This window comes from Symphodus melops (genome assembly GCF_947650265.1).
Source record: "Symphodus melops genome assembly, chromosome: 13".
In the NCBI taxonomy this organism is placed as follows: Eukaryota; Metazoa; Chordata; class Actinopteri; order Labriformes; family Labridae; genus Symphodus; species Symphodus melops.
In genome coordinates, this window is record NC_136703.1 from 18,663,254 (window position 1) to 18,681,729 (window position 18,476).

Consider the following 18,476-nt stretch of genomic DNA (forward strand, 5'->3'; position numbering starts at 1 on the left):
GTCAGTTCATCCATTAGTCAAATGTCAACAGTTTTCAGAATCAGTCAATCATTTATCAAAAAAATATGAGAACACAGTCACAGCCCCTCAGCTCAAGAAAGTGGATGTGTGTTGGGTTTCTGTTGTGAATTTGTTTGTTTTTTAGAAATGTTACTCACATAATAACAAGCAATCTCCTGAAAGAATGGTTCACGGCTTGAAACACTTAATATATTGGATATATGGGACAAAATCCATTCAGTACCAAAACATTTTTTTTATTATTATTGGTGAAATTACATAAAAACAATAATGAAATCAAACAGAAGATAAAGACAGAGGAAACAATACAATGGTTATGGTTCTTAATCCCCTATCCTAACTCTGGAGCTTAACAGGAAAAAAAAGGCTGGCTTTATTACAAGTAAATAAGCTCTAAATGGCACCCCAAGGTTTAAAAAGGGGGGGAAAAACAGGCATCGGAAACTACAAGAGAAGGGAATCTAAAGATCTGATCAGCTTATCTTACCTTAAGGTAACCAAATTGTGGTTAAAATGTTGGTGTCGTACAATGTATTCATTGGAGCTGGATTCAGGCCCTTCCCATCTCCTAGAACAGACAAGGTAACATGAAGCTATAAATTTAATTGGTAAGATATTGAGCAACAAACCATGTGTTGTGCAGGTTATCTGAAAGCAGACAATAACCCTAAAAGTGAATTTGTGATGGTGATGATGGTAATAATGACCGCCCTTCTGACCTGAGAGTGCAGCTATGTCACCTTTGATCAGTGGTGTTACAGTCCACTGCAGGATGGTCCTTTCACTTCCTATCAGGATCCCCACACTGAGAGTCTGCGTGCACAGGCAAGAGCCATAAGTCCTTTGACAGCGACCTTGAACATATATGTGTGTGTGTTCATCCATGTGCAACAATTACCCGCATCCTCCCCTGTGTGTGTACGTGTTTGTGTGAGATCTCCTCTCTTCTCTCTACTTCTTCCTTGTCAAGGCCATCGGTGATCAGTGGAGGTTAAAAGTTACAAATCACCTCCTCCTCCCCCTGCTCTGCCCTCAAACCCACCCTCCACCCCAATCTCCACCCCTCTTCTCCTTCCCTCCCCACCTAACCCTATGCTCTCCTTTTCCAGCCCTGGCAAGGGCCTCTCGGGGCTCTCAGGTCTCATTCGTATTTGGGGCCGTTGCGCCTGTTGACGGTCTGCAGGGGATCAGAGGCAGTGGAGGGCAATTACTCCTCTGCTTTAATTGGCATTATCATTTTAGCGGGCTGACAGAGATGGATCACCCAACAGGACCTGGCTACTGTTGGTACAGGGAGTGGGGAAGAGGGTGGAGGCAGGGGGGAAAGGGGAAGGTGTTGGCTTGGTGGGCTTGAAAAGAAAGAGAGAAAATAAAGGGAGAAGAAAATGTAGATGGAGCACAGAATAAAGGGCAAAAAATAAATCTGATGCTAAGATCAGCTGAACATTTTGAAAAGATAACCCCATCTATAAACCAAGAGAGGTGTGTGGAGGAATTGTGTGGCCCGTGTAGTTCTTTGAGCTGCTTTTAAGCCCCTGTAAATGTATGTATGGCTGCTTTTTATATACCTGTGTGTGTGAAGGAAAAGGGGCAGGGGAAGCAGGGAAGAGAGGGAGGGTATCCGTGTAACCCAGTGTAAAGCCTGGCGAGGCCCTAATGAGCAGCATGGCTGCCGCTACATAACTCAGGTCCTGTAAAAATGTCAGTGGAATTAAGAGGCAGCCATTATAGGTGCCCATATGAGTGCCTTGATGCAAAACACCAGTGTTCTCCCTAGGGCGAGCAGCAGCAGATAATTTTAGCTACTTAGTGAATCATCTTCAAAGCTAGAGTCGCTTCTTTCAGCCTCTCCAGTAAGCACACATTATTATTATTCAGTTCGGAAGCTTCATCTCAGTTCGTGTTTGCTTTCTTTTCCTCTTTCGTCACAGGTCTCCCCATCTAAGGATACTCTGAAGTCCCCAGAGGCTGAACCCGACAGCATGCCAGAGACAAAAACAGTGATGGATCGTTGAAAAATTATTATGAAGCTGTCCAATCTGAATTATTGTGCTGTCTGTAGATAATCCCTTATTTGTCTCTTCCTGGCATCCGACAAAGTCTGTCAGTCGGACTGAAAAAAAAAAGAGGGATGGTTGATGGAAGATGATGAAGTGAGTGGAAGAGGGGAGGAGGGGTGTGTGTGGGGGCCCTCGCTTCCCGCCTCTTTTAGGGAGAGAACATACTTGAAGGGAATGCTACGTGCTTTCTCTTTCTCTTCACGATATGAAAAATGAAAACTATAAGGGAGACAATAATAAAAATAGCAGAATGAGTGGACAGGCCAGAGCAGTCCATTACTCACAGCTGCTTTGGTCTGCGTGGTAAAAATGTGCTGCTTGCTGCAAAAGCATGCATCACCGCCAGCACAAAACAAATGGGCTGTCTCCAACATATTTACCTCCAATTGTTCAAGCGTTTGTGGAGAGAGCTACGGCCTGTCCAGGCGACTCAGGCCCGTCCGTGTGAGGGACAAGAGAGCGAGTAAACCGCTTGACATGATGAGAAAGAGGCTGGATGAAGAAGAAGACAATAACACAGGAGCAAGGAGAGATCAGAAGCTTTCAGAATCTAAACATATCAGGTTTGAGCTAAAAATGATTAAGAGAGCAGCCTTTACTAAATAGATTTCACTCATCAGTGACAAGATAAACTGCAGATGAGGGAAAGTCAGGAAGCAAGAAGAGGAAATGTGTTGGATTAAACAAAAAAATAAAAAAGGGGAATGTAGTTGAATAAGGAAGTAAGTGAAATAAGATGAGAATGAGTTGAAAGTCTTTCGCTCTGCAACATAAAACTATTACTCCCTCTATTTGTCTAAATGGTAGGTCCATTGACCTGGAAAGATAAGCATATCCTCCTTTATCTAGTCATTTCTGTTTGTTCAGTGTGTGTATATGCGTGTGTGTTACACATCTCTGTGTCGTCTCCGAAGCCGCTGATGTTGGTTCTGTGTCGTTGAGCTTGATGGTTTTGAAAAGTGAGACGACTCTAAAAGGGAGTGCAGTGGATAAACAGAGCGGAGGAGACAGAAGACACAAGGGAGCAGGATTCACATAAAAAACAACTAATTCAACTCATCTCACCCCCTCATGCTGTTGACTTTAGTTTGTGAGAGTCCCTTGGAGGCTCAGACTATAGACCTTCAATGATGGGTAATAATTTAACTTGGCTGGATGTTTCCGGCACTTATCTTTCTTATTCTCCACCATTATAGATATAAAGGAGCAATCAGAACAACATGAAACCCCGCCGAGCTCGAGGCTGAGACCTGAGCTGGCTCCACAGTGCAGCTTCACAGATCTACATCTCCCATATCGTGGTGTGATGCAGCTGTGCGTAATGACAGAGACCCACTCCTAAACGGCCCTCCTGATGAAGATGACTCTCCACATCGGCCCTGTTTATCTCCAGCACGGTCGTTAGCCAGGATGGGCTCCGCTAATGATGAGTAGTTTACAATATGGCACTCCAACATAATTGTCCTCCTGTCATCGGCTTGTGACGAAGAGGAACCCACCCAGTTCCAGCCTGTAGCTGTATAGCCAGCGTCCATCTAAAGGCAGCAGATTTACACAGACAAAGTGATTAACAGGAAAGAGTAAACATAATATCAGTTAAAATGATCACCTCAAGTACGTCAAATGATTAGCACATTAAACATTGTGCTGGAGGCAAAGTGGTAATCAGCCAAAAGCACCTTTATTGTCTCGATCACATTACAGGGATATTTGCGATTGTTTGTAACAACTGCTTTATCAAGTTAATGCTGACTGCAGTAGGTTTGATGTGTTTGAGAAAGAGGTAAAATGTGAAAATGCAATAAAAGCTGAAAGGAGTAATGAAAACGAAGTTACAGATGAGAGGAAAAGTAAGAATAACAAAAGAGAAAGTGAGAGAGAGAGAGAGATGGTTATTTAATTTATGTGCCGAGTGGGAGAGAGTGGCAGTGATACATGGGTTTGTTAGTCAATTGATAAAGGAGAGGAAATTTCTAAAAACATTCAGCGCTGAGAGTTATAGCCACCATACATCACCTATTTGCAAACAACAAGGGCTAATATTTATCCCTGGGAGGGACAGAATGACCCACACACACGACTTCAGAGTTCAACATGACCTAATTAAGCCAAAATAAAAGGGTTTAAATTGGAAAAATGGAACGCTGTACTCTGAAGAAAACAATGAAATGGCAAACATCTCATCCCTTTATTGTGATGTTGAAACCCTCTCGTGTTGTTCCATTTGTTAAATATGGATATAATATGGCTCGGTGTTTAAGCTTTTAGTGCTGCACAGTTATGGAAGTGGAGAGGAGGCACAGATAAGGAAAGTGAAAAGGAGTTTGGTGGGCCTGTATGTTTAGTTGAACGTTCTTACCAGAGTCTATATTTCAGGAAAAGGGAGAGTTGTGTGTGTGCGTGTTACACAGACACCCACTTACACTCTCACACTGTAATGTATTAGATCTTTCTGATACATTGCTGCGGGCCAAATCTTTCATCTTTCCCTCCTTCTTCATTCAGTCGACCACGTGCAGGCAGACTTTTAAGTTGTCAAGGCTGAGATTGAATTATTTAATTGCCCATGATCGATCATTAGCTTAAACGCCGATCCACAAAGTGTACGTCCCCAACCCAACCGCTAAGACCCAGACGTTTCATTTAACGTGTTTGGTGGGGGTACAAAAAAAAAACATGTACAAACAAGCTTTCCAATCCCGTGCTGGCAGCTTCCATTTAATTCAACAAACACACAAACAAATAGATAAATGTGTAAATAAATATGGCCACTGTGTGGGATGGTTGTCAGGTGTGTGTGTTTGTGAATTTGTGTCCGTGTATGTGCATATGTGTGTGTTGGGGATGTATTGGGGGCGTCTTTGTTGCGACTCATAGTCCAGATGGATGACTTGTACGGGGGAGTGTATTTATTTTGCAGCGAGGCGACATCAGGAGATTTGTTATTCCCTGGCGTTGCCGAGTTTTTCACATTGCTCCACATCCCGGGGACCATATTTCATCCCTGCACCCCCAATCCCCAAACAGATTTATTTACAGGCTCTCTTCCTGTACATATACACCCCCCTTTCCAACACATGCATACATACTGCTACAGACACATATACTCAAGCTATAAACAGCAGGCGTGTTTAAGCACCGAGGAACACAAACACACCTTTTCTAAAATCAGTGTTTGAACACACAAAACAATTATTTTTGACCTGTGTGCTGCAGTGAGGATGCCCAATAATATTTAAGTTTTACCTAAGGTCCAAAGTCTCTTTACGATGGGGTTGTAATTGCTGTTATATTTTTGAACAAAAAGCTCCTCAACCTGAAAAGAGACAAAAAACAAATAAGGCTACATCTGACACAGATTTGCTTTTAAGCCACATAAATCTGTGATTGCTAGAGGTGCTTTAACTTTCACCTTCGTAAAACTAATGCCACAGCTTGAGGTAAGTGGGAAAGCATTTATTTGAGAGTATAATGGACCTCTTTAGTATCTTTATCTTAAAGTATACCTATTCAAATGTATTTCCTCCTGTACAGCCAGACTGATAATAAGTTTGTTGACTTTGTCCGTTATCAGTGTTAATTATGTCATTCAGCTCAATGCTACAACTTTTTTCAACTTTAGATGCTATTAAGTATGCACCCGAAATATACAGTAAAATGTGCAATGGTGTTTTTGTTTTTTTATTATTGTTACCTTTGTCATGCAAATCAAATTGTTAGCAGGGACAGACAGAGAGAGGGAGGGAGGGAGAGAGAGAGAGAGAGAGAGAGAGAGAGAGAGAGAGAGAGAGAGAGAGAGAGAGAGAGAGACAGAGACAGAGACAGAGACAGAGAGAGAAATGACAAAAAATCAGGCAAAGTGGAAGGATGCAAACAAAGGGTAGGACCAATTGGACCAAACTCGTCCCCCCCATTTCAAGAGGGAACACACAGCTTCAGTCTCTTAATAAAAGGGGAGGGGGTGGAATGGATGTGGTGAAATGCCAGGCACTCTGCTTAGAAATGAATAACCTGGGGATACGTGTCTGTGTAGTGAGGAGGAGGATGTTCGGGGTTCCTCGGCCCTGGGTCTCTCCCTATCTTTGTGAGTAATGATTCAGGCTGCCAGTGTGGTGGTGTCGCCCCATCTATAACCATTTACACACAGGGGCACAAACAAACAAACACACACACACACACACACACACACACACACACAGAAGATTAATCAGACGGGAAACAGGGCAGGTGGATGGACATGCCAGTAGGCTGGGTTCATCCATTCAGTCCTGAAAGAGACATGCCGTAAACACACAGGGGGAGCTTAAGGTGAAAGACGCTGAACGACCAACAGCCTCTCTGACAGCTTATCGCTTAACACACAGGAAACAGGAATATTACATGTTCACACATACACATGTGAACACACAGACTCCGTCACTCCTCCTCCACATGCTTCATCATAAGATCGTTTTCCTGAGATAAACACAGATGAGTAGAGTGAAATATTTACAGTACATACAGTATTTGATTTTTGAATACTGACCAAAACTGATCTGTTTATCTAAACACGAGATTGCTTTAGCAAATAGTTTTTCATGTTCACAATTTTCAATCAGAGCTCAAACTATAACTCACAAGCACATAAAATGAAGAAGGAACATTTCTGCCTAAACGTGAATGGCTTAATGAAAATACAGTGAGCACCATACAGCTGGTCTTAAAACTAAGAAAAAAGGATCAAGTTTCAAATGTAAAAAAAGTATTAGTGTTTATGGACTTCAAATGGCAAAAAGGTTTCAGTCAATGCAAGGCTGTGTTTCAGTAAATGTCCAACCAGTAAATAAAACAAGCATTACATTAGATGATGTAAGTGAACACGAGTCCTGCGTAAACACTGCTCCTCCTGTGGGTTTAGAGTAGGTCGGGGTGTGGTCCAGTGGTCAGAGAAATGGCCGGATGACCTGAGCTCTGCTGAGTCATGTCCCAGGTGAGGGATAGAGCTGCCTTGGCCAGGCTCCGGGACGTGCACTTAACCTGCAGTAATTACTGGAAACAACACTGAGAACATGGCAACATGGAAGTCGTGGAAAGTGGCTCCAAGATTTCAAATTACTCTGAGCCTCCTGAGGCATGCTGCAGGGAAGCCTGCCAGGATTGTAATGTGGAGGGTGTTTTTTTTTTTTTTTTTTTTTTTTTACATCCTGATTAATCAGGCAAGAGCTGATCACTCCAGAATAAACAACATACATTTAGCAACTACAATCTCCTCATAATAAAGAGGATTTGTATGAGACAAAAAAAAAATCAAAGTGATCCCTTTTACCTGGGTAATGACCTTAAAAAAAAGTCAGCATTGATAGGGGGGAAAAGTGAAAGGGAGGGGGAGAGCAGAAAACCACAAAGCGAGAAATCGGTAGGAAGACATAGAGAAGAAGAAATAGGTTAAAGAGAAAAAGAGGACAGAACAAGTGGAGAGAAGGGGGAAAAAAGGGGCAAACAGAGAGAAGGACCCTGCGAATGAGACCCAAATGGCTGCTAAAAATCATTAATCTTGTGGGGATCTGTGTCAGCGAGCGGCGGCGACACAAAGAGCTCTCGGAGCAGCGCGAGAGCAGCTCAGTGACCCGAACCCAATTGGCTGAGAAAGGCCCACCAGGCTTTAATAGACTTTTGCTGATCCAACACTTGTTTGCTGGGAGCCACAAAGAGGCGATTGCAGGGGCTGACAGGGGCCTGCAGGCCCAGGGGCTCCTCTCCTGGCCCATGATAAATGACCCAGGGTGGGCAGGGCCAGGGCCAGGGCCAGAGGAGAGAGGGGTGAGAGAGCCAGGAGGCAAGGAGGTCACCCTGCGAAGGACAGTTGACAGAGGAGGAGAGAGGATGAAGAAGAAGAAAAGGGGAAGAGAAGGGATGTTTGATAAAAGTGACTATTTTCTGGCCCATAATGAGTTACAACAGGTTCATTTTGACATGTTGGACAGCGTCATGATCATCGTGAGAACGAATGAAACACAGAAGAAAACGAAAGGGAGAGGATTAAAAAAAACGGGCTGCATTTATCTGCTGTGCCCACACACTCACACTGGCATCAAAGTGACCTGAGGTCTTCCAGTAGTGGGGCTCGCTGGTGAACAGTTAGTGAACACGTCTGTTATCATAAACATTTATACTTTACACAGCTGACAGGAAAATAAAAAGTCTTCTAAGATATTACACAGAGCCATTAGAGGCCTATTAAAACCCTTTCTTTACTCTTAGCTTAATAACAATCTGCTGGCGCTGTATACGCTCTACTGTACATCAAGTGCATTTTCCAGAATATCATATGCAGTGGAAATTTAATACAGGCCAGAGATAAGCTCTAACAGCTCCATATGCAGAATTAGAGACAGCTTTGCAACAGAAAAGGCTCTTCAGACTGACATGTTAATGGCAGGGTTCCTTCAGTGCAAAAGAAAATGGTGTATCTAGTAATATTTAATTGTTTTGGATAAGAAAGATTCATGATTAAAAATTAGGATAATCATATATTCAGTACATCGTAAGAATTGCGTTACTTGTATGTTAATTCAGAGTTGTGGAAGACTGTTAATAGCTGAGAAAACAGAGATGTAAATGGTGGTTATGACCAGAGGGGCTTTAATTATATTATGCCTGCACTCTGATATTTGGATCCTGTGGTCGCCTACATTCAGTGGTTACACAGCCCCAGTTTATGATAAGACCTGATGTTATGCATATGCCTCAGCAAAGAGCCAACTGGAGGGAAGCCAAACTATTGTACATAGCATTGCAATTTACATTAATGAAATGACCACAGCAAAAGACAGATTTATTGTTCTTTTTCTTCTGGTTTTATGCCAGTACAGTGCAAACTGACATTTATTTGTTGTTATATTTACAGCACGTCAATCACAGACATCTAATCTTAGAAAAGGCTACAATTATGCTCTGGCCTCACCCATCGTATTTTTACATCTTCTCTACCTCTCCCATTAAAAAACACTAAATCAGTGAAAGTTTTAAGTTGATGCTCTGTGCAATTTTTTTTTTTTTTTAAAGTCTGCATGTCAATGATGATTCACATCACGCTATTAGCAATGAGTAAATGCGCCACCAGAGGCGCCCTGTCACAAGAAATAAGCCTTAATTTTCTCTGCCAGCACAACTACCTTCTGAACGAGCAAATGTCAGTGTGGCTGCAGTGATAACACAGCTGAAGAATGATGAGTGTTAACAGGCCTTTGCGCAAGAAGAGCATGCAGAGGTTTTCTGCCCCCCCCCCCCCCCCCCCCCTTATCTTTACGGATAAACAGTAAACGCTCACTGTAAAATCAATACGTTTTCATATTAATGAGATAGCCAGATTTTGCACTTATCTCACTTCTTATTGTTTTCCTGAAAAACTCCTCGGTCAATTATCTGATGGGATGTTGGCTTTCTCCAGAGGCTGGTTGCCCTTCGCATGTTTTCACAGACGACACGTCTTAATAATACATGTTTGAACCGAAATAATCGATCAGTCTGGAGTAAACAAGAATGCCTGAGTATCTTCACACTGTAAATGGAAAGTGCTAGATAAGGGGATCTACAAGAGAAGTGACATTCTGGATACAAATTTAGGCTATAGTACATGATTTTCCTCAGTGGCATTATTTTAATTGTAGGCCTATGTGCCAAAACATATCGTCTAAAAGATTAATTGAACCACAAGTTTACACCTTTTTCATTTAAGGTTTAGGTTGGGTGAGTTATGCATGTAACAACATTCCTGCAATGAGTTGGAGCGATTTAATTTCTGTACAAAATTAAACAAATATAAGCAGAAAACATTAAATAATGTTAAAGTGACATTAGACGTTATTTGTCAGATCTCTGATGAATCATTCTGTATAATACAAAAATACAACTTAAATCTAGTGGCAGCTCTATGTTGAAGTGAAAGAGAAAAAAAGAATAAAAATTTCAGCCCACATTGACATCCATAAGTTATCCGACCACAAACTCACTTTAAAACATTTGTTTTTTATCTGAAGGGCTTCAAAGGAAAACGATAACGTGCAGAACTTTTCGAGCCGTCTTCACGAGCTCTCCGTGTCTCCTTTCTCGCTCCTGCGTCAAAGCTAAGCACTTCCGAAAAGCCTCGTCCCTCCATCTCCATCCCTCACTCTGTCTGTCAGGGGCCTTCCAGCTCGGCTACCTCCCGTTTTGTTCTGCAACATTTCCAGGAACGTTCGGGGGACCATTACAGTTAATCATTACGCACGCCAAACGACCCAAAGACGGGCAAATAAAATAGCTGTTTACCTCAACGTGAAACACGAAGCCTAGTTCTGACTGTAAAAAAAAAAAAAAAATCCTCATCCTCCCATACAGAAAAAAGTTTGAGTTCAAAGAGGTCCGAGCGGTCTTGGCACGGATGCAGCCCGGCCTCCGGGCAGCTGGTGAGCGTGCATGCACAGGTCCTGGAGCAGAATAGAAATCCATTTTAGTGAAGGTAGCCATGTCTCTTCATATAGCCATGCCATGGGCCTCGTTTGTGAAAGAATCGGGCCTGATGCAGGTTTGAGATGTGGGGAGCTGTGCAGCTGCTGCAGCCTCCATGCGTCAACTGTTAAATGTAACATTTTAAAGGTGATTTTATTTCTGTTATTCATTCCTAAAATCCGTAGGATGGGACTCTCATTAGCGGCGAATAAGCAAGCATCAACACTTTTTTTCGCTGTCCATAAGCACACGGATCACTTAATAGATCATTAACCAGCGATATGCTGCTGACATGGACGCTTTTTTACATCTCGTCTCTCCATTACAGCACGTTATGACCGAGGGGGGAGAGCCGCCGGCAGGCCTGCCGCGATCTATTAGATGCTGGACTCGGGCTATATTAGAGAGCATTACTACCTAATGGGGCTGCCGTCGGGTCGGCCTCACTTGGAAAAAGGTTTTAAAGCAGCACGGCACGATACGGCACTGCACGGCATGACTCGCTCGAGGCGCTTTTGAAGTTAGAGCTGAGAAATTAGAAGCTCGCTGGCAGGTTTGAGGGATAAAAACATCTTTTTTGTTTTGTTTTACTTCAACGCTATACCTGCACCTTTTTGATTTCCTTAGTTTTTAAATAGACTTACGATTTTTAAGGCTCTAAATGAAATATCTTGGTAAAAAACGACTTGCCAATCTATTATGATGCAATTTTGTGACAAAGATAGAATTTCAGCGCGTAAAATATTACAAAGTTTAAACTGAGGTTGAATCATAAAATGACTTATAGCCTGATAAACATTGACCAATTAAATAGTAATGATCATAAATCATTGTTCAGTGTGTGGGTAAAGTCTCCTCAAATAATGCTTTAGAACAATATCAGCAAATAATTTTGGTTTCAAATATTTTTGTATTTGTTGATTTTTTTTTTAACCTTCAGAACTTTGTTTCACAATCTAGTTCAGACAAACGTCAGAGTATAGTTTCAAACTATCCCAAGAATACCCACATTTTAACTTGAACTCCATTAAAGGGAATCTAAACTACATCATAAATGAACATTTAGAGAGTGTTTTAAGATTTATGGCTGTTTGCATTCACAGTTGATCCCTTCTGCAAACTGATTACGAAATTAACCCAAACAAACACTACTCCGTTCATTATTGGCTCTCCTCTCTGGCAGCCTCCTCTTCCATCCTGTCTGATCAATAGGCTCTGTTCGCGGCTGAACTGAAGCGTGGATATGAGCTGGAAACGAAATGATAATCCAATCGATCCTTCCGATTGACTCATTTACAAGCAAGTTTCTTTTAGCAGGGAGGCGAGACATTTACTCACACTAATTCTTTTTCTCTCTCTCTCTCTTGGCAGGCAATTAAAAATACAGATCAAATCAATGGTGCATTTTGGAGCATCTGATCCTTTTTTCCTAACCTGTTAGACAGAGTCAGAGAGGTGATTTTAACACGTGATACTGAGTGTCTATGATGATCAAATGATGCAGATTAATTGCTGTCAGTCATAATTGCAGGATGTGGCATTTAAAATGAGCAATTAGCGTGCAGATGAAAAAAACCCCAAGCGCATAAAAAAGGAATCTGTGAAGTATCAGCAGCATCTAAACAGCGTCACAGGTGCACGTGACGTCCACGCAGGGGCAGCCTTGAGCCTGTTTTCTGCTCTTTCCCCTGTCAGTGATACTGTTCAGTAAAACGAAGTGTCCGAGCCAAGAAGAGCCGGGTGAAGGAATCTGGAAGCAATAACAGGCTCTGAACAAATTTTACTTTTCCAGAAGAAGAAAAAAAACGCTAAACCCATAATGTGTTACCCAAATACGCATGGTTGCTGAGGTCCAATCAACATCAATTCAATTCAATTCAAGGGTCACGGAAAAATATTTCAATGAGGATCACAGTCAAATTAAAATAATGATATTAAGAAAAGTAGATTTTATCACGACTTTCTAATTGCGGAAATAATATTGCGTAAAGCCTAACATCTGCTTGAAAGACACGTGTGTTTGTAGGCTAAACTTAACAGCAGAAAAACACAATGTGTGTCCTTGTTTGGAAGAAGCGATTCAACTTTACAACATTGTTAAAAAAAAAATGTTATCCATCACCTACACCTTCATCTGCTTGGAAATACAGCAGAAACTTGCAGTGAGCTCCTGAAAGTACTGCAATGAACATGAGGCCAATATATAACTTCAAAGGTTAGAAATAGTTGTTTTGAAATAAGTAATTTTGAAACGAAGAAAAAACAACAATTTGGTCCTGAATAAAACAAGTCGGTTGAAGCACTTTGGTAATAACTGAAAGTGCAGTTTTCTAATTGAAGTGTCAAGATCTAAACCTATGAATGGTCCAAGTCTTCTAGAAAGTACTGAAACATGCATCACGCCATGTCCATATGACCCTTGTGACAAACTGCAGAGTTAAGCATTGTTTGTTTATTTCTCAAGTTTTGTAAAGGAATTATTGTATGCTATGGTATAACATTATTTGTAGAGCAGAATCTTATAAGTCACTACAGTGTTTTATTGAGAAACAGTCATTAGTGAAGACGCGGAGCAGTGCGTAACACCGTGGACAGTGTCCATAATAATGTGAAGGCATTTCTGTCCTCCACTTTCCTCCCACGTTCTGCTTTTAGGGAAGTCGGTCAGCTGACTGTCTGTAGCTGTCAAGACTGAACTGAGCGCCCTCCTCTCCTCTCCTCTCCTCTGCTCTCCTCCTACGCCTATTCCTCTGTTTCAGCGCTCCCATTGGAGAGCTGAGCGATCTGGATCCAGCCCTTTCAGCGCGACGTCACGGTGCGCTATAAGGATAAAGCGCTGGCTGGCTCCGAGCGCAGTCTGCTGGATACCAGAGAGTGGGAGAGAGCGAGAGAGGCGAGCCTTTAAATCTCTGCGGTGCAGAGCTGGAAAAGCTGCTTCTAAGCGAAAATCAGACGCCCTATTTACTCCGCTTATCGCTCCTGTTTTGTTTTTTCCTGGAGAAAAAGGGGACTTACTACTAAGAAGTTGCAACGAGGACTGGTTCCCGTCTCAGCGCTCAGACGTGGTATTTCCTGAATTATTGTTAATATTATTTATGTTGTTTTACTTTACGCGCTTCTACTGAAGGGACTGAGGTACTTTTGCACTGAGAATCGTTGCTTTCTACCTCCTGCCTGGTCTTGCTGCCAGATTATCCCAGCAGAAGTAGGCTATATGACGCAAATTGTGCGCAGAGCTTTAGTCTGAAAGTTTTTCCTCCACTTTTTTTTCTCTTTTCTTTTTCCACCAATCACACGGTGTTTCATGCTACAACAAGTCAGTGCGCAGCGCTGGAGGAGCCCAAAGAACTATTGCATGAAACAAGAAAGGAGAGAAGAGACGCTGATTAATAAATCCGTTTTTGCGACGCTCGCATATCTGCAAAAGAGTCGCGACAACAACATGAGCGCAGAGCTGAGCATGGGCCCGGAGCTACCCAGCAGCCCTCTGGCTCTGGAATATGTCAATGATTTTGACCTGATGAAGTTCGACGTAAAGAAGGAAGGCCTGGCAGGGCTGGAGCGCAACGCTGTTCGCCAATGTAACCGTCTCCAACCCCAGGGCTCGGTGTCCTCCACCCCCATCAGTACACCCTGCAGCTCGGTGCCCTCTTCGCCCAGCTTTAGTCCCACAGAACAGAAAAATCACCTGGAGGAGCTGTACTGGATGCCGAACAGTGGGTACCACCAGCAGCTGGACCCCCAGACCCTGTCCCTGACCCCAGAGGATGCGGTGGAGGCCCTGATAGGAGCCACAGCTCACGGCCACCCTCCACCTCCACACGTCCAGCAGCAGCTGCAGCAGCAAGGCGGATTTGATGGCTACAGGGGCCCACACCACCACCACAGCCACCACGGCCATGGTCAACAGCACCATCACCCATACGCAGGGGGCATCCCGCACCACGCCGATGAGCTGTCTGGGCACCCGGGCGCGCACAACCACGCACACAACCAGCACCATCATCACCACAGCCAGGACCCCGACAGCCCGTCCCCGGTGTCCCCAGAGTCGCTCCATCACCACCGCCATCATCACCACCACCATTCGCACGGCCATCTGAGCCAGTCCGGAGGGCACCACGGCTCCGGGGGCGGCCTGAACGTGGAGGATCGCTTCTCCGACGACCAGCTGGTGTCAATGTCGGTGCGAGAGCTCAACAGACACCTACGGGGCTTCACCAAGGACGAGGTCATCCGTCTCAAGCAGAAGAGGCGGACCCTGAAGAACCGGGGCTACGCACAGTCCTGCAGGTATAAGCGCGTGCAGCAGAAGCACGTGCTGGAGAACGAGAAGACGCAGCTCATAAACCAGGTGGAGCAGCTGAAGGCGGAGATCAGCCGGCTGGCGCGGGAGCGGGACGCCTACAAACTCAAGTGCGAAAAACTGACGGGTTCAGGGGCCAATAACGGGTTCCGCGAGGCGGGCTCGACCAGTGACAACCCTTCATCACCAGAGTTTTTCATGTGAGTCATCGCCTTTTCTTGTGAAAAAAAACTCTCCCCTCAAACCCCCAAACTTTTCTTTCTCCACAAATGACTGATGCGCAAAAACACACCTCCCATACTGTTTATTATACGAATAACAGTAACAATTATATTCATATTAGATGAATAACCATCGAATAGTATTCTCATATATACTCATCTCTCCATCCACACGTCAGCTGAGATACAAAGAGCAACGTAGAGTCTCATCAGCAGCATCTTTGTAGACTATAGTTGCTTGTAGTGAAGAGACTGTTTTTCTTCAGAGAAGAGGATCGGCTGATGAACTTTTCCTTTTTTGGGGTTGTTTTTCCTTTGAGGCTTTGAACTGATCTGTAAGTAATGTTGGGGATGTTGCGAGGAAGTTGTCTTGTAATTTTTGTGTCTCCCAAAAAAAAAAATAATTCATGATATTGTTATAAAACAAGTTGGCCTCGCAGCCTGCAACACATTCAAACAAGTGGGCCCTGTAACCTGAGGGGAAAAAATCCAAAATGCAAGATTCCACTTTATGCAAATTTAACTTCAGTCTGCTAACCCATCACAGAGGGAGGGAAGGGTTGAGGACATTTTATGCAACATCTCATTGATTTATTGCCTGCTTGGTTATATTCGAATATATATATTGAAACAAAAAAATCTGCATTAAATATTAATCCTGCATGCTGGACATGTACGGTAATTCTATTTTGTACTTTCATCTTTTCGTGTATATTAAGAGCATGTTGTTGATCTGCGCTTCTCCATAGTTTCTTGGGGGGTTATCAGAGAAATGCAGCGGGGACAGAACAGCAGGACTGCCGGTGCAGTATCATATGGTGTGGTGTTTTTTTAGGGGCTTGTAAATATTATGCAACCGCAAAACTGCACAACAAGATTGAAGAGGCTGGTTTATACTTCTTTCTTTCTTTGATTTGTGTTTTTATTCCATTTATTTTTTATGATTTATTTTTTATCATTTTGGGGGTATTTGAACAAGAGAGAAAGCATTTTATTGTGCATTTAAATTCAGTTAAAAAACGTTGTGTGTTTTAAGTGCACTTTTGGATAATGTTTTGAAAAGTTTTCATTTTGAAATTTGTGCAGACCTCCCTCCAGGAAGACATACTATGATACTATATTGTGATATTCTTCAACACACAGGCCTGAGTGCAGAGTTTCACAGTAATATTTGGACACGTGTTCTGCGAGGCTGAGGACACGAACATATGGCCACAATATTATTGGAGCCAGATTGCACAGAATACGAGGCTTTTTTTACGCATGAAGGCGAGGTTTTTGCATTCTGAATAACACACACAATGTGGCATACATGTACTCTGTCTTTCTAATTCAACGTGGCTTTAGTGCCATTTACTCAGAGAAGTGCTGTAACTTTTTAACAAACCACATTAAAACCCAACAAAAGCTCATTCAAATCGGCGGCCACCTGTAGCGTATCACAACTGGGCCTATTATTGAAAAAAGTGTTTATATTTTTAAATGTAAAGAGAAACGTCATTACTTTTCAGGGGTTTCTGTATAGTTCATTTTTAGATAACGCGAGCGTTTTAACAAAAAGTGGAACTTTTTAATGCTCTATGTTTTCCTGATTTTTTTCCTGCCGGTCAGTAAAAAAGGGGACTCAGGTGGTTCAAATTCTCAAAATGAAAACAATTGTTTATTTTATGTTATACGTTTGTTTATTTTTCATATGTTTATTATTATTCGATGATTCTGGTTCTGCTGGCCAGATGCATAGTTAAAGTTTTTATTTTAATGATTTAAATTAACAAACTGTCAGATCATATCGAATAAGCATGGTGCTTGCATTTGAAACTATTGTTGAGAAGTCATGCATTTAACAATCTTCTTTTTCTTTCGTTACTGATTCAACTGTGTTGAAATCGAACTGAGACTGCAGCAGCGGGTTGTTGTTTTGTTTTCACCTGTTCCATGTATTTTGCGATGATGGGGATCAATTTTCAATCCTGTTTATATAAAAATGATAGTTAAACACTTAAATTTGAACTGTTCCATTCAGGCTGGTTTCTGTTTTGTCTTATTTTGGTTGTTTTTGGAAGAAATTGTTTCCTATTTTGCTTATTAAAGTCATTGAAATGGCAGCACTTACCTCTCAGAGTTTTATTTGAAAAGATGTGTTATGAAGACAGAATCAGACGCACAATGAGTCATTTAACGAGCACATCAGCACTAATGTATTATCAAACCACGACCATCAAGAACCACGACATTTAGAGTTACAGATCATTTTGTGCAGAACTTGAGGACACGTATTTTAGCTTTCAAAAACGTATGCGAACTCTTGTGCCCTGCATTCTTGTCCTTGGCCTTTACTTATTTTTCAGACTTCAGAATGATGTGGAAAGTTTGGATCAAAGCCCAGTGGCCCCGCTGTGATTAGATCACCGGCTCTGGCCGTTTATGTGGCGCTGCAGGGAGATTCCTATATGTGCTGCCTGCTGCTCTCTGCTGGCATGCTGACTCCTGCAGAAACCCCGCAGTCAAGAGAGCGCGCAGTAAATGGAGATCTTTGACCTTGCAACACACCAGAGAAGACACGAAAACATCAGATTTACATTAACCGGCAAAGACTCTAAATTTGGCTCTTGATCATGCATGAGTTGATGATGAATTTAACTCCTTCTCATACCATTTGAGTTTCTAAAAAGTCTTGCGTAAAAGCAGACTCCAGTTTCACTATAATCCATGGCACCCCTGCAGAGCTTACATTTTTATGGTTATCATTCATTCAATTTCTAATCGCCATGTGTCAACTGTGAAAATACTGGATTCCATCTAAACAGCTGCACACACAAATATCAAGCTGAGGAAGTTGTATTAGAGTGTGTTATACACGATCATGCAGCGTTATGACTCGTTCAAATTCACGACTTTAATACGGAGGAAATGTCAACAAACTGCGTTGTCTTTTGAATCTGCATGTCCAGTGTGACAAGAGACGAACAGAGAAGAAGACGTGAGTAAGTGTTGATCTAGTCCTGGTCTAGAGTTTCTGATGTCAGAACATTATCTGTCCCGTGTCTGCACATTCTCAAGGACAAAACCGCTACGCAGAGAAACAACCAATGAGGCCTGAGAAAGGCAAGGCTAGTTTACATTCTCCCTCCCTCCCTCCCTCTCTCTCTCTCTCTCTCTCTCTCTCTGGACAGCCTCTGCAGCCTGAGGGCACGAGTGCAACTGGGGTGAACCAGGAGAAAGAGACGCATATTAACAGTTAGGATAATTACACAAAAAGCTGCTGTTTGAGTTGTGTTAAAAAAAAAAAAACCCTTCCCCCTCCTCCTTCTTCCTCAGTTTTTGAATAGAAGCTGTTTTGTTTGAGAGTGAGTGAGGCACACAGAGGAAACCTGGCTTTGTGTGTTGTATCATATGGTC

General features: G+C 42.6%; 1 protein-coding gene and 1 long non-coding RNA gene across 5 annotated transcripts in view; one reads left to right on the forward strand and one right to left on the reverse strand.

Moving 5' to 3' along the window:
* Positions 1 to 428: 428 nt before the first annotated feature.
* Positions 429 to 18,476, reverse strand: part of LOC306833616 — a 191,044-nt gene continuing 172,996 nt past the window's right edge. Inside the window, exons 8-9 of one of the 4 annotated variants that reach the window (XR_013780372.1) lie at positions 5,328 to 5,397; positions 429 to 589 (exon numbers count right to left, since the gene is read on the reverse strand). This is a non-coding gene — a long non-coding RNA (uncharacterized lncRNA). The other 3 variants (XR_013780373.1, XR_013780374.1, XR_013780375.1) reach the window with 3 other exon arrangements.
* mafba (MAF bZIP transcription factor Ba) lies at positions 12,845 to 17,182 on the forward strand. The gene has a single exon (XM_079358993.1). The coding sequence runs from the start codon at positions 13,855 to 13,857 to the stop codon at positions 15,058 to 15,060; it is 1,206 nt and encodes a 401-aa protein (XP_079215119.1). The 5' UTR covers positions 12,845 to 13,854; the 3' UTR covers positions 15,061 to 17,182.

Coding starts and splice junctions, on each gene's coding strand:
- mafba (XM_079358993.1), top strand. CDS start 13,855: ATGCTACAACAAGTCAGTGCGCAGCGCTGGAGGAGCCCAAAGAACTAT.